Source organism: Artemia sp. Qi Xiang Cuo, chromosome 1 (genome assembly GCF_049724085.1).
Source record: "Artemia sp. Qi Xiang Cuo chromosome 1, ASM4972408v1, whole genome shotgun sequence".
Lineage (NCBI taxonomy): Eukaryota > Metazoa > Arthropoda > Branchiopoda > Anostraca > Artemiidae > Artemia > Artemia sp. Qi Xiang Cuo.
This window is the reverse complement of record NC_142794.1, coordinates 30,384,054-30,409,366: the sequence shown is the minus strand read 5'-3', so window position 1 is coordinate 30,409,366 and position 25,313 is coordinate 30,384,054. Positions and strand designations below refer to the sequence as shown.

The 25,313-nt window shown below is 36.0% G+C and overlaps 1 protein-coding gene and 1 pseudogene across 1 annotated transcript; both read left to right on the top strand.

Annotated features, from left to right (window-relative positions):
* Positions 1–2,707, top strand: part of LOC148956199 (uncharacterized) — a 22,024-nt pseudogene extending 19,317 nt beyond the window's left edge.
* Positions 2,499–19,469, top strand: LOC148956198 (uncharacterized). Its single transcript, XM_089094478.1, has 2 exons — positions 2,499–3,493; positions 19,263–19,469. Exons 1-2 carry the CDS (start codon positions 2,879–2,881, stop codon positions 19,347–19,349), a joined length of 702 nt encoding a protein of 233 aa, XP_088950604.1. The 5' UTR covers positions 2,499–2,878; the 3' UTR covers positions 19,350–19,469.
* Positions 19,470–25,313: the final 5,844 nt, after the last annotated feature.

Here is a 25,313-nt window from a genome sequence, read left to right as displayed (position 1 = left end):
ACCTTACTACTGAGGAGGACCTGAGCTTTTCTCTTATTTTTATTTGACGAAGATAGTTTTTTATTATAGAGGTATCGCCAGTTTCTTTTACTTTTCAATGTTAGTCAAAAATTACATGTAAATAGTCCAAGTAAGTAAGAAACTAATAACCAAATTACTAGTTGGCTGCAATAAAAGACAAGAAAATAAGCTATAAAATAGCAATTAGAATCTAATCCAATTTCAAAAGCTTTTTTCGGTTTTTTCCTTCTTTAATTTCAAGTCTGAAATTAACAGTTGTGGTCTAGATTACTTAAATTTTCTTTAACCTTAGAAGAAAAGATTAGAATGGGTTTTGAATCTTCAAGGAGATGAATCTCCTTGAAGATATATATATATATATATATATATATATATATATATATATATATATATATATATATATATATATATATATATATATATATATATATATATATATATATATATATATATATATATATATATATATAATGGGTGTTAGTTGCCTTCCAGTCACTTTTGACTATTGGAAAGGGCACTAGTCATTCCAATTTCCAATCAAATGAGCCCTTTTCGAAGTTTCTACGACAACTCCTTCGATAGGAAGTGCCCTGGTATGGAAAACAAAATAATACATTGTGCCAAAATCGTTCTTTACTTAGGCAGTGCTATTGCGCTTCCTATGATAGTATTTAATAGCGGTGGTACTACTAGCATTAATAGCATTAACATATTGCCTATCGGTCAGTAGAACATCCCTCTTATAAAGTCCTGAAACTTTCAACTTAATATGTCTTTTTTGTAGCCAACTTGTAAGTTGGCTACTAGTATCTTACTTACTTGGACTATTTACAAGTAATTTTGACTAATATTAAAAAGTAAAACAGACTGGTGATACCTCTATAAAAAAAAATCTATCTTCATTATCTTCACTATCTGCATTAAATAAAAATAAAAGAAAACCTTAGGTTCTCCTGTTTACATTTTTGCTAATTGGTTTACTTTGCCTGCCAATTCGCGTACCAAGTGAGATATTAATTATCAGTTACTAATCTTATTTTAGAACAAACTTATCTCGTATTGTTTTTTTTTAAACAAAAATATCACTTTTGCGTTCACTTTCCCCTTGAAGACTCAAAACCCATTCTAAGCCTAATCTTAAGTCAACTAGGCCAGAACTCTTCATTTCACGCTTGAAATTAAAGAAAGAAAAACTCAAAAAATTCTTTTGGAAATTGGATTAGATTCTAATTGCTATTTTACAGCTTATTATCTTGTCTTTTTTTGGCAGCCAACTAGTAATTTGGCTACTAGTTTCTTACTTACTTTGACTATTTACAAGTAATTGTTGACTAATATTGAAAAGTAAAAGAAACTGGTGATTTACAAGCAATTTTTGACTAATATTAAAAAGTAAAACAAACTGATGATACCTCTATATGGTGATCCTGCCAATCCACGTGAAAAGTGGGATATCAATTATCATTTATTAATCTTATTTTAGAACAAACTTGTCTTGTGTTTTTTTGAACAAAAATATCTCTTTTGCGTTTACTTTCTCCTTGAAGATTCAAAACCCATTCTAATCTTTTCTTCTAAGGTTAAAGATAGTTTAAGTAATCTAGGCCATAACTGTTAATTTCAGACTTGAAATTAAAAAAGGAAAAAACCGGAAAAAGCTTCTGAAATTGGATTAGATGACGATAAATAAAAGTTCAAATAGGAAAAAAATCCTTTTATTAGACAGTGATAATTCACAAAGAATACTGGATATTTCAGTCACAGGTACAGTGACCGTTATCAGAAGAAATACCAAAATAAAACAATTAAGATAAATAATTTATATACAGGTCTTAATTGTTGTATTTTAGTTTTTCTACTTATGACGGTCACTGCACTTGTTACCAAAATATCCAGCATTTTTTGTGAATTATCATTGTCTAATAAAAGGATTTATCCCTACTTGAACTTTTTTTTTGTTGCCCTTACACTACATCAAAATAATCCATAATGATAGCTGCAGGCTAGTAAAGATCAAACCACAACCCATAGCAGCCTACGTTTTGAAAAAAACTAAAGCTGTCTATTGAGGAAAGAGCACTGACTTCTAGCTCATATGCGATATTTATGTATCTGTTCCAAAATATAAGAGCATCAGATTTTCTTTCTCAGTATATTATTTTTATATAAAATTAAAACCTTTGGCTTGAGCACCGGGAGAGATGGTATTATTTATATAATTAATTACAACCTTATAATGTATTTATTACCAAACGACCGTAGAAATCGTCTGAAGCCCATTTAAATCATTTCAACTCCAACATTGAAAAACTTGAGATAACAATTTAGATTATATTTCTTCCATATAAATGTCAAAGAATATACCCCTTTAACCTTAATTTTTTAACTTTATTTCTGGCATTACAGTTTAGCTCTAGTCTGATGCTGTAATAAAGTATTTTGGATTGTAATTTAAGCTTTTAAATTTTAATTTCAGGCCACATCAAGTGAAGAAGTGACTGCTTGTATCGATCAGTTTAAAGGCAACATTTCTAGCCTTCAAATTTTTTCCCCCTTTCTGACAGAACTGAAAACAAATTCACTGAAAGGCGCTACTCAGCTCAATAAACTCAATATTACTGCACAGAACTTGCACACAATACAACCACAGGCTATTGACTGCCATACTATAACCCACAGATATTGATTATATGAATTGCATATAAAAAGTAGTAAACTTATTGCGCTCAATGAAGATCAGTTCAAAAGTTGTTATCAATTACGAGAAGTTTCATTAGACGGAGGAGAATTGGAGTTTATATCTTTTGATTTTATTCCTGAAGGCAGTACGTATTTGCGGGGACTGCATATACGAAATATGCCAAATCTTAAGACTGTAAGCCCACTCAAGGCCAACATAACGAATAATTACCTAGTTGAAAATACAGGAATTGAAAAACTACATCCATATATGTTTGCAAAAAATTGGGTGGTACCACAGAATATTACTTTTAAAAATAACCCACGGTTGAAAGTTATACCAAGTCATTTACTATCTGGTGGGAATGTACACACTAGAGTATCTTTTGAAGGAGTTCCACTTGAAGAGTTTGAGCCCTTTTTCATAGACAACACAAAAGAAACCGTCTTTATTGAATTGGGAGGACATAATTTAAGACATATTAATAAAACAGTTTTTGAACCCATTTTTGAAAATTGGAAGACAAATGATCGTGGGTATTTTTATATTGATTGGAGCCGCTGGGGTGCTCCACACCTTATTTGTGATTGTTCAATTAACTGGCTTGCAACTGATGAAGCTCTGAAGCAATATATCCGGGGAGCTGAGTGTGAAGGAATTGGACCACTTGACATGGTCACAGTTGAAAATTTCTTCCACTGCTTTGACTGTCCTACTCCAGATGGCCTTTTCTCAGATCCACGTGAATATGGATTTTTTTACCAATGCTCAGGAGGGCGTCCATATTTAAAGGCAAGTCAAAGTTTGAAAAAAAAATTGCTTTCTAAAACAGCCACAATCCTTGTCTGTTCTTTTGCTTTTCATGGAGCAGAAAAAGGACCATTTATGTTTGCAAAAAATTGGGTGGTACCACAGAATATTACTTTTAAAAATAACCCACGGTTGAAAGTTATACCAAGTCATTTACTATCTGGTGGGAATGTACACACTAGCCTGTGGTTGTATTGTGTGCATGTTTTTTTAAAAAAAAAAACAATTTCGAGAAAGTTGTTTCTTCGTGAAAAAGAGCCGTGTCATTGATAAGAATTAAAACAAAGCAAAGCAGACACTAAATGATTCAAATGAATCTTACAATAAATGAATAAATTAAATTAAAATGAATATTGAAATATCTAATTAAATGAATCTTAAATCATATGAAATTAAACCGAACAATCAAGTCAAACTTAACAAGAATACAAATCATTATAAACAGGTGTTGAGCTACCACCCTTTAAACCTTGCAAAGGCCAAATGATCCTTTATGCTTTATTGAAATAAAAATGTATTTTTAAAACTTCCTCCTTCATAACTGTAACTTTGAAAACGAAAATTTATGAAATTTTCAGGAATTGATATCATCTTAATCTCAGCCTACTTTCATTGAGACTACTTTTATTGATTAATTTAAAAGACCTATTCCACAAAACAAGTTTTTCAAAGAAAAGTAAAGAGCTTCGTTAAACCAAAAATGAGCGAAAACAAAATCAAATAATCTCCAAAAAAACACTACAAGTCACCATCAATAAATAAATGAAACCCAAAACGAACATAAATCACAATAAATAGCCGAGAACAATCTGAAAACAAGCAAGAATTAATATAAGCAGGGCTGACTTTCCCCATGACTTTTCAAGTCCAGGACATAATTTGCACTTTACCGGCAACAAATACACTTTGAATATTTTCATTTTTTTTTACTTCAATAAATAAAAAACTATTGAAACTTTAAGGAACGAATACCTATATATGTATATTAAACTTACTGGTCTTGTTTATGTTTTGGTCTTGAGAAGGCATGGGGGTCGTCAGTTCTACTCATGCTCATTTTTTCTCGTTTTGAGTTTGACTCGGTTATTTATTGTATTTTTTGTTCATTTTGGATTTATTTATTTATTGATGGTAATTTTTGGTAGTTTTATACTTGGAAGATTACTTGTTTTTGTTTCTGCTCATTTTCGGTTTGATGGAACTCTTTACTTTTCTTTGAAAACTTGTTTTTGTGGAAAACAAAATTTTAAGTTAATTTATTTCGTTTTTATTGACATAGATTTTTTGTGGAAGATTAAATATTTGATATGTTTACGGTTTTTTCTATAAGGATCCATAGTTTGGCTTGCTATTCATATGTTGGAGGAACTTTTTCACCAATGTTTAACCCAGACACAAATAGTATTGTTTAATTTAATTTTAAACTTCCTCAAGTAGACCTGAAAAATAAAACATTATATCATTCCAAAAATGGAATGATATATTCCATTTTGACACAGGTTGTCAAAAATATACTCTTTGACAACCTGGATATACTTACACTCTTTTTATTTATTTAAATTGTAAAAGTTAAATTGTTAATTTTAAAAGTTAAATTGTGAAATTTGTAAAAGTAATTGTTAAATTTTATTTATTGTAATTGTATTTAAATTGTAACAGTTGTAGCCCCGAAAGTTTCAATTTAATACCCCCTGTCGTTCTCGATATATTGCTGAGGTGTCTTATTAGCAACCACACAGACAAGGCCTTTTGATGAAGTTTTAAAGCAACGAATGACCTTCGTCTTTTTGGAAAGCAAAGTTCAAACCTGTATACCTTTCTCAATAACATATACTACACGTAAGCAATGGACAAATCGCCTAACTTACAGCCCTTGCCCTGAAAACTTTGGGGAGGTTGACATCCTCAAAGACATAATTACTGGACCTTTTACAATGCTGAACAAAATAGCTCTCATAAAACTTTGATCGGAAGTATTTAGAGAATGATGGGCTTGTAGGGGATTGGCTGCTACCCTCCATTCAGTTTTGACTCTTAAAAAGGTCAGTAGAACTTCTGACTTCCAATCAAATAAACCCCATCCGATTCAAAGTTTATATGACCGCTCATTCCTTAAAAATCATTATATGCCCTGGGGCCTACCTTACAAACCATGCCTCTGGACTCTAGAGGTTTTGTCCACCCTGAATGCATTGTTATATGCTCTTTGGACTATTTGAGCAAAATGGTTATCTCACAATTTTGAATGGACGCGTTTGGGGAAAAAAGGGTGTCACGGAAGGGGGGGGGGGGGTTAAGTTGCTGTCCATCATTTTTGACTCTTAAAATGTAACTATAAATTCAAATTTCTAAGAAAAGAACCCTCCTCTAAAGTTCAAACAACCACCCCTTCCATAAAAACCTTATATGCCCCAGAGAATAACTTACAACCCTTGTCACCAGATTCTGGTGGGTTGTGTCAACCCCAAAAGCCTTTTTATGTGATCTTTGGACTGTTTTTGAACAAGTGGCTATCTCAAAATTTCTATTCGACACATTAAGGGAAGATACACTGCGATGTGGGGGGGGGGGGCTAGTTGCCCTCCGATCACTTTGGCTGTTAAAACGGCACTACAGCTTCTGATTTTCAACCCAATGAGCCCCTTCCGAAGTTTATAGGACCACCATTTCCATAAAAATCTTAGTTGCACCCGAGACATAACTTACCCTGAGGGCTGTGTGTGTGTTGGGGGGGGGATGTGTGTCATATTTAAAGGCATAATTACTAGGCCTTGCAACTACGCTGAACAAAATGGAAATCTCAAAATTGTTATTGCGTGTATTTGGGGACATGATAGGCGTGGGAGGGGGGAGGGGTTGCCCTCCAATCACTTTCAATTATTAAAAAGGTCATTAGAACTTACAATCTCCAATATATCGATCCCCTTTCTAAGTTTCTATGAAACCTCCTTCTATACTAAGTGCCCTAGTCAAAAAAAAAATAAAAAGAAAAAAAATTTTTTTTTCCACATCGCTCTTTACTCAAGCGGTGTTATTGCGCTGCCTGTGAGTTTGTGCTTTTGCACTGCCTACAATAGCGGTAGTACTAGTAGCAGCAGTAGTATTAACGTATAAGTAAAGGAGTGACCTTTCCTGTAAGTAAGGAGATTATGTGGGAGGCTCTTTCCATGAAGGAAGTTTTCATGGGGGAAAGGACATTGCTATAAAGGGGACGCCATATTTCCCAGAATTATTTAAAAAAAAATTTAGAAATTAAATTTAAAAAAAAAACAAGTTTTGCCACTGAAAGTAAGCAGGAACACCAAAACTTAAAACGAACAGAAAATATTATGTATATGATTGGGTTCACCCCCTAGTCAATACCTCGCTCTTTAAGCCAAAGATTTTTTAGTACTTTCATAAGAGCTATTTATTCTAATTAACGGCCTTTGTGATTAAGGGGTCATTTTAAAAGAATTGGAACAAAATTCGAACTTTAGCCTAAAGAACAAGATATTGACTAGGGAGCGAACCCCCTAATATACGTATTAAAAAATATGAATATAGAAGTTCGTTACGTAAGTTACTTCGTAAGTTACGTATATTTATTACTAATAAAAACGTTCGTAAATAAAATTAAACAAGTTTCGAGAAAGCCATTTAACCAAATAAAAGTAAAATTAATATACAAATTTTTTTAATTATTCATGTACGGTGAGCCAAAATCAAAACCTGCATTAATTCAAAAATGTTCAAAAATTAAAAAAAAAAAGTTTTTTTTAACAGAAAGTAAGGAACAACATTAAAATTTAAAACTGACAGAAAGTATTCCGTATATGAAAGGGGCTGTCCCCTCTTCAACGCCTCGCTCTTTACGCTAAAGTTTGACTTTCTCAGAACTCTATTTTTTTTTAATAAAAACCTTTTGCGTAAAGAACGAGGCGTTGAGGAGGGGACAGCCCCTTTCATATACGGAATAATTTCTGTTCGTTTTAAGTTTTAACGTCGTTCCTTACTTTCAGTTAAAAAAACTTTTTTTTTATTTAATACAAGTAGTTTCAATAAAAGTAGAAGTTGAAGTAGTAGTAGCAGTAAATGTAGTATTGATAAAAGTTTTTGTAGTGTTCACATATTGGCTTCTGGTCACATGATTTTCCCATTTTGGCATTACCTGAAAGTTCCAACTTTATACCCAAAGCAATTCTTGAGATACGCTCGTTTGACAATGTACATGCACATAGCGTCTTTTGGTTTGGCTCAAATTTCCCCTCATTATTGTAAATGGATTAGTACCGCAGCGTCAGTAGTAGTGCTAGCAGTACTAACATTGGTAGTTGTATGAGTAGTGGTATCATAGAAGTAATCTCTTCTTTGACATTTCCCCTATCATTTCCCGAAAGTTCCAAATCAATATACCCAGCCATTCATGAGTTACACTCTTTTGACACTCCGCTATACACATAACGTGTTTTGATTTAGTTCAACACTCCCCACAATATTCTCTGAAAGGCTCACTTGAATGGCCCTCGCTATTTTGGAAAGTAAAGTTCAAACATGCATACCCTTCTCAATAACATATACTATATATGAACGATGAACGAATTGCCTAACTTACAGCCCCTTGCTTTGAGGACTGTGGGGAGGTTGACATCCCAAAAGACATAATCACTGGACTTTTCAACATTACTGAACAAAATAGTCCTCTTAAAACTTTTGATCAGACCTGTTTTGGGGAATGATATGCTTTTTGGGAGGGGCTGGTTACCCTCCATTTACTTTTGACTCCTAAAAAGGGTACTAGATCTTCCGACTTTCAATCAAATGAGCCCCTCCCGATCTGAAGTTCATATTATCACCCGTTCCATAAAAACCTTATATGCCCTGGTACATGACTTACAACCCTTGCCCCTGTATAAGGGAGGGGGAGCCACTTGCCCTCCCTCACTTTTGGCTTTTAGAAGAGAACAAGAACTTTAACTTTACAATCAAATAAGCCTCCTCTAAAGTTCAAGCAACCACCCCTTCCATAAAATCCTTACACGCCCCCAGGGGAATAAGTTACAAACCTTGCCCCCAGACTCTGGGAGGAGGGGGTCTACCCCAAAAAATCTTGTTATGTGATCTTTGGACTGTTTTTGAACAAATGGCTGTCACAAAATTTCTATCAGATGTGTTTGGGAAAAATAGGCCGTAAAGGAGGGGCGGTAGTTGCCATCCGATCACTTTGACTCTTAAAAAGGACACTAGAACATCTGATTTCCAATCCAATGAGCCCCCTATTAAGTTTGTACAACCACCCTTTCCATAAGAACCTTATATGCCCCCGATGCATAACTTACAACCCATGCCCTAAGGGCTGTGGGGTTGTCATCTTCAAAGACATAGGTAGGGGAGAGTGGGGTTGGTTCGGGCACGGGGTGAGTCTGGACAAGAGCCTCTCTTCCTACAACGCCCTCTAAAATTCACCAAAAAATACCATAGACGTGCCATCTAGTACCCTACTTGAGTATGTAGTTTGGTTATCACACGTGCAATCGTTTTGGAAATATTTGAGAAAAACCGGAATCAGTTTAGTATTTCGTCCTGCTTCTTTCTTTGTTTGTGATTTTATTTGGCCATTATTACTAGTCATTGAATTTTGCTGACTGTTGCAGCGTTTAACTATGGCATTGCTAAGTTGTTTAAATTTTAGTTTTTGGCGGCATCTATAGTAGTTACAGTGTCAGTGAGGTTTCAGACTTTTTATCGCGGGTGGGGTTGCTTCGGACAACGGTAGTGGGGTGGATTCGGACATTGTCTGAACCCACCCCAGACACTTTTTTGTGGTCAGTATTTCCAACTTTTCCTCTTTTTTTCACATCGTGTAGCTGTTAATATGCATTTTCTTACTTGTTACTAAAAACAGTTTCTTTCAGAATGCCTCGATCATACAAAAGGAAGCGACAAGACCCTCCCGTTAACCTAGAAAATACGAAGAAAACAGTTGGGGCTTATCTGAAAAAGGAAGGAACATTGAGACAAATTGCAGAAAACTTCGGCATAAAGAAGTCCGCGCTACTGGATTCTGTCAGGCGCTCGAGGCCGCAGACAGGAGAAGTAGATAAAAGTGTCAACAAAGAGCCTGGGCAACTGTAGATAAACTTCCCGACGATATTAAAACACAACAGGCAAATTTTTGAAAGTAAATATGAGCGAAAACTAGCTGACTACTTTCGCACTTGTTTGAGAATGAACCATGGATTGACAACAACTGAAGCACAAAAATTTGCTTACTCTTACGCCCGTGCGAATAACATTTCTGTACCAGAAAACTGGTGATTGAATGAAGCAGCGTCAAAGGACTGGCTTCTTGCATTTCTGAAGCAGAATTCAGACATCTTGGTGAGGAAGCCAGAAGCCACAAGTCAGGCGAGAGCCTCAGGCTTCAACAAAACTGTCGTTCAGACGTTTTTTGACAAGCTACTTGATGTCTATGGAAGGTTTGGAGCCAAACTGACGGCCGATTGCATCTGGAACGTTGACGAGACAGGTATAGTCCCCTTGCTTCCACCACCGAAAGTCCTAGCACCAACTGGACAAAAACAGGTTGGTCAGACTGTGTCTGCAGAAAAAGGTCAAAACGTGACTTCTGTATGTTTCGCCAGTGCGTCTGGACCGACTATTCCACCGGTCTTCATTTTTCCGCGAGTGCATTTCATACCTAGAATGACAAACGAAGGCCCCCCTGGTTGCCTTGGGCTTGCAAACCCTAGTGGTTGGGTCAACGGCGACTTGTTCTTGGAGGCTATGCGACACTTCACGAAAATAACCAAGCCAGATGAAGAGACTCCCATTTTGCTGCTCATGGATAACCATGATAGCCATCTGGATGTACGTGTGATCGAACACTGTAAGCAAAATGACGTGACACTGTTGACATTCCCACCCCAGTGCTCCAACAAGCTTCAGCCACTTGACGTAGCAGTGCTTTCTTTTTTCATGGGTGCACTGAAGAGCTCTTCAATGAATGGCTGGAGTTGCATCCCGGACAGCGCATTTCAATTTATGAAGTAGCCTCACTCAGCAGGGTTCTTTTCCTGGAGAAGTTCAGTGCATCCAACATAGTCTCTGGATTTCGAGCAGCTGGAATCTTTCTATTCAATCGCTATGTATTCCCAGAGGGAGCTTTTGCCCCATCCTTTGTGACGGATAGGCCGCTAGACCAAACAACCAGTTTGTGGAGCCCCTCGTCGCAAGCCAACTCCGAAGCTGGACCACCAATTTCTTCTTTCATAAGGTCACCCGAAGAAGTAAGACCTTTTCCCCGAGTGGGGGCTGTTACTGTTCCGGGATGTGGGAATCGCAACAGAGGGAGGACCCGCATTCTCACTGACACCCCTGAGAAAGAAGAGACCGAAGCTAAAAATGAAACGAAGGCCAAGCCGACGGCATCTACAAAGACGCATAAGAACAGTATGGTCCGCAAGCTTAACGAAGACGATGGACCCAATAAGGTGGAGACTCTTACTGAACCTGTTGTCCCAAGAGACCCCTCAAGCGACGAGTCTTTTCACTGTGGAGACGTAGAAGAGGAATTTGAGCCTTTTGATATTGACCAAGCTCAAACGGATAGCTATGTTCTGGTAAAATTCAAATTGAGCAAATCGAAGAAATCGGATATCTTCTACGTTGGCCAGATAAAAGGAAAAACTGGAAGCGATCTTGAAGTCTTGTTCCTTCGCAGAAATGGAGCACGGTTCATTTTTCCGGATATTGAGAACAAAGCCTTCGTCTCTTCAAACGACATTGTTCTTTCTCTTCCATCACCAACTGCCACTAGAGGGACTGGACGCACAAAGTGAGGACTCACTTTTCAATGTGATCTCAGCAGCTACAACGTGATATAGAGCTCCTGTGAGCTTTGGTTCTAGTTACTTGATTTTTTTTCTTCAACTTTCATTTTACTTGTTTTACTTTTATACATATTCAAATTTTCAGTAAATGGCGTTTTTTTATATAATCTGTGAAGTTGCCGAACCCATATTACTGCTGTCCAAAGTAACCCCACACCATGTCCAAACCCACCCCACACCCTGGGGTAACTTCGGACAATTATTTTTTTTTTTATTGTTGGATTTTTTTTGTCTAAAGACGAAAGATAAAAGTCTACCAAAATTCCTGACAAATCTTGGACACAATCTCTTTCTTTTAAGATGAAAACGGAAGATGGATACTGATTGGGACAGAAGCTGCACCCAACCAAAAAATTTTGTCCGAACCAACCCCATCCTCCCCTACTGGACCTTTCAACTACACTGAACGAAATGGCTATCTCAAAATTTTGATTGGAAGCATTTTGGGAAATGGTGGGTGTGGGGGGAGGTAGTTGCCCTCCAATCCCTTTTGACTATTAAAAATGGCACTAGACGTTGCAATTTCGAATCAAATGAGCCCCTTTTGAAGAAACGAACAGAAATTATTCCGTATATGAAAGGGGCTGTCCCCTCCTCAACGCCTCGCTCTTTACGCTAAAGTTTTTTATTGTTTTAAAAAATAAAGTTGTGAGACAGAGTCAAACTTTAGCGTAAAGAGCGAGGCGTTGAGGAGGGGACAGCCCCTTTCATATACGGAATAATTTCTGTTCGTTTTAAGTTTTAATGTCGCTCCTTACTTTCAGTTTAAAAAACTTGTTTTTTTATTTAATTTCTGATCGTTTTTTAGTTAATGCAGCTTTTATTTGCATAAAAATTTTACTTTTCTTTTGCTAAACGGATGTCTTTACAAATTAACTTACGTAACTAACTTCTACATTCGTATACTTTTCTTCTGGCAAAAAATACAAAGTTGCAGATTTTTGCAGATATGAGCTTGAAACCTATGTAATAGGGTTTTCTGATACGCTGAATCTGACGGTGTGATTTTCATTACAATTCTTTCACTTGTAGGGGATGTTTCCCCCCTCTTTAAAAAATCAGGTAAATTTTCTCAGGCCCGTAGCCTTTGATGAGTAATAAAATTTATATATTTAGGATCAGCATTATAAACACATTCTTTTGATACATTTATTGACATCAAAATTCCGTTTTTAAAAGTTTCGATTATTATTGAGCCGTATCGCTTGTTTTTTTATTGTTTTTTTATTACGTATATGTTATTACGTATATGAAGGGGTTCTCCCCTTAGTCAATACCACGCTCTTTACGTTAAAAGTAAAAAAAAAAATTGATTCACAAACCCCTGAATCACAAAGGCCGTTTAATTAGAATAGAGAGCTCTTTTGAAAGCAATAAAAAAAAACTTTAGCGTAAAGAGCGAGGTCTTGAATTGGGGGAGAACCCCCTCACATACTTTATAATTTCTGTTCATTTTAAGTTCTAATATTCCTTCTTACATTTCAGTTGAAAAAACTTGTTTTTTTTATTTAATTTCTGATCGTCTGATGATCGATTTAATTTCTAATGCTTGGAAATCCGGCGCCCCCTTCATAGAAATGTCTCTTAACCCAAAGAAACATCCTCCCCGGACCGCTTCACCAGAGTAGCCCCCTCCTCTATCCCCCCCCCCAGAAAAAATCCTTCCTGAAAATGGTTGTATACTTCCCAATAACCAATAAATAATGCTGGCAAGTCCAGCACCCCCTTCATGGCAATTTCCCTTCCCCCAAGAAAACTTCCATCATGAACAGATCCTCCAACATAACCACCGACCCACCCTTCCCTCCCACTACCATAAAAAAAACCTCCTGAAAACTTCTGTATACTTCCCAATAACCAATACTATATGTTAACATTGGGTAAAGTTCATAACTTTTAGCCCTCCCTCTGGAAACTTCGGGGGATTAAGTCACCCTAAAAGACATATTTATCAAATTTTTGACCATGTTGAACAAAATGGATATCTCAAAATTTTGATCGGGTGACTTTGGGAAAAAAATAAGCGTGGGAGGGGGCCTAGTTGCCCTCCATTTTTTTTTGTCACTTAAAAAGAGAACTAGAACTTTTAATTTCCATTCCAATGAGCCCTCCCACAATATTCTAGGACCACTGGGTCGATACGATCACCCCTGGGAAAAAAAAAACAAAAAAAACAAATAAACACGCATCCGTGATCTTTCTTCTGGCAAAAAAAAACGAAATTCGACATTTTTGCAGATAGGAGCTTGAAAACTCTACAGTAGGGTTCTCTGATACGCTGAATATGATGATATGATTTTCATTAAGGTTCAATAATTTTTAGGGGGTCTTTCCCCCTTTTTTTGAAAATCAGCCAAATTTTCTCAGGCGCGTAACTTTTGATGGGTAGCACTAAACTTAATGAAAGTTATATATTTGAAATCAGCATTGAAATCTAATTCTTTTGATATATCTATTGGTATCAAAAACCCGTTTTCTAGAGTTTCGGTTACCATTGAGCCGGGTCGCTCCTTACTTACAGTTCGTTACCACGAACTGTTTGAAAACGGAAGATGGATACTGATTGGGACAGATGCTGCACCCAACCAAATAATTTTTTCCGAACCAACCCCACCCTACCCTACTGGACCTTTCAACTACACTGAACGAAATGGCTATCTCAAAATTTTGATTGGAAGCATTTTGGGAAATGGTGGGTGTGGGGGGAGGTAGTTGCCCTCCAATCACTTTTGACTATTAAAAATGGCACTAGACGTTGCAATTTCCAATCGAATGAGCCCTTTTTGAAGTTTATACAACAATTTCTTCGATACAAGGTGCCCTAACCTAAAACCAAAAAATAAATAAACAATACATTGTGCCCACATTGATCTTTACTTAGGCAGCACTATTTTACTGCCTATGATTCTTTCCAGTCATCTTGATTTCTGGATCCTAAATGTGTCTCTGGATTTACCTCTGCCCCCTCTCCTAAGTCCTAGTTTGAGGTATACTTGCCCAGACCCCCCCCCTTGGACACCCTGAAGTTTCAACTTAATCCCCAAAGTCAATCTTTGATATCAATTATGAGCCATACTAGATATCACTGAAGCTAGCTTGAAAAGAAGCTATGAACTTGAGGGCACATAGTTTCTTTTGTTTTACTCAGGCACGCATGCTATCTTCATAACATATTCTTGGAGCCCTTCAGAACACTGGCAATCTTGATTCAGCAAACGATTAGTAAGAACTCTAATCTGATTGGAACATCAAGACCAGACATGACTGCTTTTTCTAATACAATATTTTAGTGAACAAGGGGTGTTATTTAAACAATTTTGCTGCAATACCCTGGGACTGAGGGGTTGATATTGATCCTTGAGGCATACTGATTAGACCTTTTGAGGTTTTTGAGCAAAACGATCATTTTTTATCCTATTTTTTCTTCTATGTTACGGTTATCTTGACCTGAGGACTTCAATTTATAAGCTTTGATCCAATCTTTAAAATAGTGTTTAAGCCAATTTTGTGCCCTATTTCCTTTTTTTTTGGGGGGGGGAGAAGTTTGCTCGAGAATAATTTTTTAAGCTGACTCCCTCTTGGCCCAAGGGCTTATGACGCTAAGTTTTAAAGCGATCAAGGAAAACTAATTATTTTACCATAAAAAAAAAGAATTATAATACATTGACAAGAAAGGAACTATATTAAAAGATCAAGCCAGTAAGAATAAACTTAAGAATTAACTCAAGCTTAAAGCAAACATTAATATAGTGCTACAAATGAATAAATGAAACCCAAAACATAAAAAATGAAGCTGATTAATTTGATCGAAGCTTAAAAACCAGATAACGATAGTAGAAATGCTACGGTCGCTTCTTATGACACCAATTAGGAAAAGAATACTTTTTTATCGAATCGCATCACATGCTATGAAAAAATAAACATTCCTGCGACCTACAATAAGAACGTAACCGTTCCCGTGAAACACGTAACCGTAGACTTGGCGCTTAAGCCATCTGTGTTAATGATGTCATTTTCCATCCAGGTGCGCTGGTAAACCTGTCCTTCCCCCTAGCTAAGAATTTTGCTGACCATGCACGTATGATAAATAAACATAAGATTTTCTTTTATCTTATTCGATTTTTTTTTTTTTTACTATAACGCATAAAAAGTTCATACGGAGACCCCATAAGGTGGCACCCACAACCATAAAACGCCTATTTTATGCTTCAAGGTGCATAAATATTTCCCCCGCAAAATCGCCCTTTTCTCCATCCAAACTTTTTTTGTTGATAGTTAATTTTTTTTCAACTCTAGTTCTATTTAGATACTAATTAGTGCTACCATCATGAGTGAAAGTGCAGATCGAATCCCTTCTACAATCTGTTCACTTCTTAGTTTCTTATCCTTTTAAATTAGAAATAACTTGACACTTGGCCCATTTCTTCTTGGGGGGATGGGTAGAGGGGCATACCCAGTTTACTTTTTACAAGAAGTTCCTCTTGGCCCAAGGGCTTCCGGTGTTAGACCAGAGATTCACCAGAAAAAACTTGCAACAAGATTAACAAATCCAGATGGATGACTGCATAATAAAGCATTTAGAGCTTTCTCTTCAAAACCTAGTACTCCTGATCTTGGATAACTAAATCAGACGTTACACCAGCAAGCTTCTAGGTTAGACAAAATTGAGCAGTATTATCTGACTGTGCCACTACACACAGTACACCAGTTCCAGCTTCATTATCGTACTGTTATAGATCCCTTAAAACATATCAAACAGTTGGTGGTAACGAACTGTAAGTAAGGAGCAACCCGGCTCAATGGTAACCGAAATTCTAAAAAATGGAAATTTTTTACACCAATAGATATATCAAAGGTATAGGCTTATTATACTGATTTCAAAAATAGAAGTTTCTTTAAGTTTAGTCTTGCCGATCAAATGCTAAAAGCCTTAGAAAATTTGCCAGACTTTTGGAAAAAGGAAAAAACATTCCCTAAAAACCAAAGAATTTTAATGAAAATCACACCATCATATTTAGCGTATTAGAGAGCCCTACTTTAGAGGTTTCAAGTTCTTTATGACAAAGCGTGGAATTTTATAATTTTTTTTTTTTTGCCAGAATAAAGATCACGGATACATGTTTTTTTTCCCAGGGCTGATCAAAAGGAACCATTGGTCCTAATATATCGGAAGAGGCCTCATTCGAGTGGAAATTAAAAGCTCTAGTGCCCTTTTAAAGTGACCACAAAAATTGGAGGGCAACTAGGCCTCCCCAATGCCCTTTTTTCTAAAAAATGTCTGATCAAAATTTTTATATAGCCATATTGTTCAATATAGTTGAAAAGCCAAATAACTATGTCTTTGGAAATATCACAGCCACCATAGCCCCTGGGGAAAGGTCTTTAAGTCATAAAACATGCCCATCGTTTACGTGTAGCATGGATTATTGGGAAGTATGCATACATCTTTCGGGTGGGAAGGGAGACGGATTTTCTTCGAGGGGATTTTCTACAGGGAGGAAGTTTCGAGGGGGATGTCTTGCTTTCTCTTCCCTCGACTTAATTTTAGGCGTGGAAACGTTAAGGATAATTGTCCGGGTTAAATTTTCACCAGGATTGAATTGTCTAGAGAATATATCCATGGGGAGAAGGGATTTTTCCGTTGAGTTGGAGCCATATTTCCTGGCATTATCTTAAAAAAAACTATCAGAAATTAAATAAAAAAAAACACGTTTTTTCAACTGAAAGTATGAAGCAACATTAAATGTTAAAACGAAGAGAAATTATTACGTACATAAAGGGGATTGCTGCTCCTCAACACCTCGATCTTTTGAAAACTGAGCGAAAAAAGGGTACTAAAAAACTTTAGCGTAAAAAGCGAGGTGTTGAGGAGCAGCAACCCCCCTCACGTACGTAATAAATTTTGTTTGTTTTAATGTTCCTCCTTACTTTCAGTGGAAAAAAATTATTTTCTTTTATTTAATTATAGTCAAGAGGCAGCACCCTTCATGAAATCAAACAGATGTAAGACTATCTCTATGTACCTCGCAGGAACGCAAAGAGGGGGTGAGTCCTGGGGCCCATTCCCCCAGAAATTATTGGATAAATGCCTAGTATAACATATCAGAATTACTAGATAAGGATTATCCAAAGTATTTTTCATAGAAGAACATCAATCATGGTTGTTGTTTCTGGTGGCCGGCGTTTACCCCATTCCCCCGGAAAATACCCCCACGGAAAATACTCCCACGCGGAAAATACCCCCCGGAAAATACACCCCCGTGGAAAATAAGGCTTTCCAAATTTGAGAATTTTATTTGAGTTTAATTTTTTTTAATTTCCGTAGGGGGAAGGAATTTTGGTACTTGTGCATTATGCGCCACTCACTCAAGTTTAACCTGTGTAAAAGTCGAGAACTAACCGATTTCTTCGTTTCCACGTGGGGGGGGGGGGGGTAAACGCCTGCCACCAGAAACAACAGCCATTATTGACGTTCTTCTATGAAAAATCATTTCTGGGGGAGGGGGGTGTAATCGTCGGGGGGGGGGGTAAACACTTAGAACCTTCTCTAGAATCTCTCGTGTCCACAGAGATGTTTTCAAGGAATACGAGTACTTTAGTTTTATATCAGAGAGACTATTTCTTAAAAATGAGGAATTTTTCATGCATAGACAGATAGCCACCTGTCTAAGGAGATAGACCTATTGACACTGAAATTGCATCAATGAAACCATTCCCAATAGGGCCCCCGAGATAAGAACTAAGAAATTTGACGCTGAAAAGGTGACAGAAGTTAGATAGATAGATAGATAGATAGAAGTTCTTACCGACACGTCAGTCGAAGAACGAATATATAATGAACAGGAAAGGGGGCTTTGAAGATATTGCAGGTAGGGGAGAAAAAAGTATTAACTGCAAAAAAAAAAAACAAAGACAAGGGGTAGGAAAAGGAATGGAAGATGTAATGCTAAGATTAACTTATTCGTGAATCCGAGTCTTTTGGGGGGGTTGAACAGATAAGATAACGTAGCTTATAACGATGACTCTGATAGGGGCTTTACTATTGGACAGGTGAAAATGAGGATGGCCTTGAGATTGATACCATACAAAAGGACAATTGAATTATAGCGCTGCTCATTTCTCAGAAAACTGCCACCGTCTACTACCTTGGACAGTTCACTGAAGAGTTTCAGCTCTATCTTTGAGGTACAGCTCCTTAAGCGTGTGGAAACATCAAAATTGATACTTTTAAAAGATTATCTGATCCTGGTTGGAAAAAGTCTTAAAAAAGACAACTTCTTGTTTTTTTGAGAATCTTTCTTTTTAGTGTAGATCTTTCTTTATACAATTTTTGCTTATCAATGACCAAATTATTCATGTATTATGACTGAACTTTTCAGCAAAAATCACTTTTTTCTGCGTTTTTCTGAGGTGGATATCTGAAATTAAATCATGCCATATTAAATTTGGTAATACAAAGGGTATTCTAGAACATTATTGGTTTTTGAAACTGCAGAACAGGCTCACCCTGAACGTAGTCCAGTAAATGGCAAATCTGAATAGGGATGGCTCCTATTCAGTCCATTCTGTCTGATTTAGAAAATTAACTGGAAAAATGCCCGAAACTAACGCTGATTTTTTTTTTTTTTTTTTAATTCGGCTAGTATTGAATAAAGAAGCAATGACTTTAAAATTAAAACACTTGTAAAGTTCGTCTATCAAATTCAAAACAAAAAAAGGTGCCGAACATGAAACCTTAAACCCTATTAATTTTCTCCTTTTTTGCCATTAATTACTTTCGTGGATCGTTTAGGGATTTTTAATGCGCCTAATTGTGACTTTTATTTTTGGCCTCATGTAAAAGGAAAACGGGAATAATTTAACTGTTAATCTGTTTTCAGAAATGCCCTCGTGGATTGGTATTCGATGCTTCAAAAGAGATTTGCGATTGGCCATATAACGTTCAAGGAGAATGTGGCGTGAATTAGTCCAAAGTCGAAACAGTAATTCAAGCGCTTATATATTTTTATTGATAAATGTGAGATTAAGCATGTGTATTTGCAGTCAATATATTCAAATAGAATTTTAAATATATCTCATCAATATCATTTTTTCAGTCAATGTTATTCTATCATTTAGATTTATTCAAAAAAGATCATTTTCCTTATCTTCGACTTTTGGAATGTGAATATAAGCTAAGGATTTATCGTGCTACGTCAGAGGTATTTCTAAGCTAATTTCTAAGGTAAGATCTAAGGTATTGCCTAGTTTTAATCCTGAGTATTTTCTTATTTGTCACAAAATGTAAATGTCTTCACTTCTTGCAAACAGGGATATTGTGTTTGGTCATTTGATGCATCAATTTTCTGGTTTTCAATGATTGCAAATTTATTTAAAAAACAAAAATATAATATAAAATATAGAAAACATTGCATATAAAAAGCTTTATTATTCATAACACAAGAGTACCATTTAAACTTTAGTTTTTTTTGGGCTTTAGGAGGGAGAAAGGTACCTAGGTTAGGCTACGTATTTATTACGGTAAAGCATTACGTGTTATGCTTCCCCCCCCCCCCTAATGTGCAAATATATAGCCCAAATTTTGTTTCTGAACTATTATATTCAAGCATATTATATATATATATATATATATATATATATATATATATATATATATATATATATATATATATATATATATATATATATATATATATATATATATATATATTTATAATATGCTATATATTATATATAGCATTCAAGGAGAAACGAGGAAAACAATGAACTGATGCAACCTAAGGACAACATTTGTAGTGCATACAAACTGCATTAGACTCACAGAAGCGGGGTTATGTGTAGTAACCCACTAAAAGAAAAAATACACTGATTCTTTTTTGGCATCCCCAAAAGATGCAATGACTATTTTCATGTCCCAAAAAATATATATTAAATCTTTTTGGTATCCCAAAAAGATGCTCTGATTCTTTTCTGGTGTCCCAAGAAACAGAATATTTTTGAATATCCCCCAAAATTTATTGACTCCTTTTTGGTTCCTAAACAAAATACCCTAGACCTTTTTTTTGTACCCCCCAGATTTGCAGTGAGTCTTTTTGGTGTCCCAAAAAATTCACTTACTCCTTTTTTTGGTTAAATCTTTATTGTTGTCCAAAAATATAAACTGATTCTTTTTTTTTGTATCCCTCCAAAAATGCAGTGACTCTTTTTAGTGTCCCAAAAAAAGCACTTACTCCTTTTTTGGTTAAATCCTTTTGCTATCCCGAAAGGGTCCACTGATTCATTTTTGGTATCCCAAAAAAATGTAGTGACTTCTTTTTGGTATCCCAAAAAATGCAGTGACTCCTTTTTGGTATCGCAAAAAAAATACAACTACTCTATTTTGGTGTCCCCAAAAACAGAATCTTTTTGGGCATCCCCCAAAAATTTATTGATTCCTTTTTGGTTCCTAAACAAAATACACTAGATCTTTCTTTTTACCCCCCAAAAAATGCAGTGACTCCTTTTTGGTGTCCCTAAAAATGCACTTGCTCCTTTTTTTGGCTAAATCTTTTTGGTAAATCTTTATTAGTATCCAGAAAGATACACTGATTCTTTTTTTTGTATCCCCCTCAAAAATGCAGCGACTCTTTTTAGTGTCCCCAAAAATGCACTTACTCCTTCTTTGGTTAAATCCTTTTGCTATCCCGAAAGGGTGCACCTGATTCTTTTTTTGTGTCACAAAAAAATGCAGTGACTCCTTTTTGGTGTCCCAAAAAATGCAGTGACTCTTTTTTGGTATCCCAAAAAAAGCACTGACTCTTTGACTACCCAGTACTTATACATTTGACTAGACATTAATAGACACATACAAAATCTTAATGATATAAATTAAAAATAGGAATATATGATTTTACAAAAACGTTTATTATATTAAATATCATTTAGAATTGCTTAATATTCTGTCACATTCCTCAGTATTTTCAAATATTCAAACTACCTTCCAGGACTTTCTAAGCAAAGCTGAAAACACAAAACATGGATTACTCAACGCTGCAGGATATTCATTTGGTATTACCTGTTGGTATTGGACACGTTTGATATAATCAAAAACATTTCAGTAGGTAAGGCATGACATGTTGGTAATAACCTTTCCCTTGCTTTTAAATTTTTTCGAGACATCCTGTATCTTGACACTGCTTTAACTTCTCGTATTAATCGGGTATCAGACTTCTTCTACGACGGCTACGGACGACTCACCACAGCAAACTATCTCCTAACACTCTCTCCCTCATCTCCAAAATATCCGAAGCTTTGCTATATAGTTCCTTAAACAAAGTTCTGTAGGCTTTCAATCCTTTTTTGCGACCTATTCCTATATAACTGAAGGACATTCTGCTTTTGTAACACCTAAGATTTACTGTCAAAAAGCAAGATTCCTGCAACCTATCCTACCCTATCTGTAAAACACAAAATAATCATCCTAAACCTTTTTTCATGAAATGGGACCGGCTTTTTTCTCGAATTCTCTGCTTCTTCTATAATAATATTTTTTGCAAGTTCTTGTGAAATTTTGGATGCAGTTTAAACATAATCTTTATCTTGTTCTCCGAGCTGCACCTTCCTAAAAAAACGAAAAGAAATATAAAGAAATTGCTGGTCGATAAACTTGATATCCTGGATAGTTTTAATTTTGTGTTGGGGAGAAGAGACAGTTTCCAAAAACAACATTCTTTTCTAGAAACACATTTTTGTACAGCATACTGCTAGAAATACGGTCATTCTAATGAACAGCTAAAGTTGTCTGTTGACAGTTCTTCTCGATAACACTAAAAAATTACCTCACAACCTTAAAAAGTACCTAAGTTCTAGATCAAGACCTGGGCGCTGTTTTTGACCTGAATTCTAGCATCCTAATCTTATCACGATGGCTCATCTTCCCAATCTTCAAAATAATTTTCAACTGCAAACTAATATCCCTTGTTTTGGCTATTCTGTCTCGGCTCAACATTTGCTGCATCCACCACCTATACTTTTACAAATGATACTATCTACTTGGTCAGTTTTCTCTCTCCCAAATATCAACCCTTTGAACTAAGATTGGAATATTAGAAGCTAAAGTGGTAACATTGGTCTAGTATAGTTCTGAAACATGGGCGCTCTGAAAGACGGAGGAGGATTTGTTAGATGATTTCCAGAGGAGTTGTCTACGGGTTGTTTTAGGTACCCATCTCACTAATCGTATTTCAAACAGTAAGCTCTATGAAAAATATAGTTTTATTCCACTTTCTATGTTTGTAATCAGAAAAATGTTAAGATGGCTACGACACGTTCTGTGGATGAAAAATTAAGGACTGCCAGCAATCGTCCTTTTTAGTCAACCATCTTGGGCTAAACATAAAGCAGGTCTTCATCAGATGGGGTGGGAATAGGACACAGGGAAGGATTTAATGGATATTGGAGCTGCTTGGGAGTGTAAAGAGGGAAGCTTTGAATAGATTAAAATGAAGGACAGGAATATGTAGCTGTGTTGGCCTCAGGCAGCTTGCTGCTGTTGTGAGTTATTAGCAGTAGCAGGGGTTGTACAACCGGAAATTAGGAACTAAGGGACAAAGACCTTCCTAACACCAAAGTAGGAACCAGGTCGGAACGGCATTTCATTAACCAGGTTAGCAATTCTTATGGTCCCATCTTGGCAATTTTTATAACACGTCTGAGATGAGGCTCAGTTTCCTTTTGCTAACTGAAGAAGATTAAATGAATTTGCGACGAGTATGATGGTTATATTCGGAAATCGCTTTTTAATTTGGGAAATCCCACAGCCAAACCTGCAAGCGAAGCAAGTCTGCACGAGAATTATGGATCTGGCTCTGGTGGGTATGTTCTGCTAGCAAGTTCACCTTCAAATGAGAGCAAAAGTTTGTTTTGAGTATCCTCAGGGTTGTCTTCTACCAACTGTAACATTTCAGATGCTGCTTGTGAGTGATGAACCTCCCAAAATCTATTAAACTGCTCAAAAATAAATGGTTGTATGACATTCTGTTCCATTTCTTAATTTCCTACAATTTTGTTTGGCGTTGAAAGCTCAAGTATTTTCTCTTCTAGTGTTACTGCTAGTAAAAAGTGGAAGTAAAATGTCTAGATGCTTCTGGCGTTCAACACAAAGCTAAATCCAGAAAGTGCTCAAGCGGCGGCTCAGATTTCCGTTCGTTCTGTTCAAAGATCATGAAAATTCCGACACCCTACACATCCTACCACACTGCACTAGTCCAAAATCCAACAAATATCCAACTCCAATCGAAAAATGTAACAAAAATTCCGACATCAAGGATGAAGCTTCTCATTCTCTGTAAATTCATTGGTCCGTTTCTTCACTCTTTTTATGGAATAAAGGGTTGAATTAATTCGACTTAGACTCTTTTTGCCTCTTCTTTATTGCCGACGCAGATTCTTACGGTTGGTTCTCTGTGAATCATGAGCCTCATGGGTCAGTCCAGTACAAAACGTGTAGACTATCCATTTCTTGGTATCAAAACCGGTATAAGAAACCATACTAACAATGACAAAAATGTGAAGCACACATATGCAAATCTTCAACAGTTTTCCCTTCCTCAAACTAGAGGTAAGGGGTTTTTAAAACTTGCTAACAGAACAGACCACCAGTTTTTGAAAATCCTTCTCCTGAAAAAAAAAATCGAAAACACTGGACAAATATCAGTTTTTATTTTACTGAGAATCTGACGAAATTCTGAAGTCGGACATGATTTTTTTTTCCGACAAGAGTTCCATTGCATCTAAACTGACTGAAAGTAGATGGCGCAACGAAACCCTCTGCAGTAAACTACAACTCCTGGATGGCAGAATGACATACAAGAACCAGCGTCACTAGCTAAACGCTCGTTTTTATAGGCAATGAAAGACTACATCAAATAAAAGAGGGGAACAGAAATAGGGACTTTTCTTTCTTAGGGACCATTTTAGGGACTATTGTGACTGTAGGGATTTAGGGACCTTTGTACGACCCCTGCAGTAGTAGTAACCTAATTTATTTATTTTTCAAGTGTTTTAGTTTCCTCGATGTTAGTTTGCAATCATATTTTTGCACCCTCAACAAAAAATCGGTTATTCATTTCCCTCAAAGGTTTATATTGAGCTCTTTTTGCCATTTGAAACCAAGTCTTCAAACAGAATTTGCCGTCCACGCACACAAAAGCAAGAGTTTTTTTTTTTTTTTTTTTAACAGCCTAAATTAATGAAACCAAAAAAATTTATCCAGAATATTTTTGAGCATGCGAGCATAGGATTGCAATGAACCACACGCATGGTTAGTAGAATTTTTACCTAAGCATGAAGTTTCTAAGGCAGTAACGTGTTTCAGTCTGTGTTGCAACGTTGAACTATGAAAATATATAAACAAAACAGTAACCTTAAACTGTCTGCTCGTAAGTAACGATGATTCTAAGTACATAAGTCCAAGTTCGTTGAAGAAACTTAAGTTTAATTTCAATTTAAACACGATTAACTTCAAACAGAATGTTCGTAAGTAACGACATTTAGAGCATACAAGTTTTAGTTTGTTGCAGAAGTTTAACTTCCTATGAACTTGATTACTTTCCGCAGTCTGCCCGCAAGTAACAACAAAGTAGAGCACATAAGTTTAAGATTGTTGGTTTTTTTGTGAGAAAATTCATCATCATTTATTGGTTCCAAGTAAATATTTCTTTCGTTTTGAATATATTTATGCATTTAGGAGACACGAGCTTAAAATATCAAAGATAAAAATAAACTACATCGAAATCTCATAAATCATGATTGTTTTGGTTGAATTGAAGGTATAAGAATGTATCTCAAAACCAAATTCACAACATTTAACATATTTTTACTACCATATAGAAAAACTACCATATAGAAAATTTTACTACCATATAGAAAAAGGGGGGTGGGGTCTCTATGAA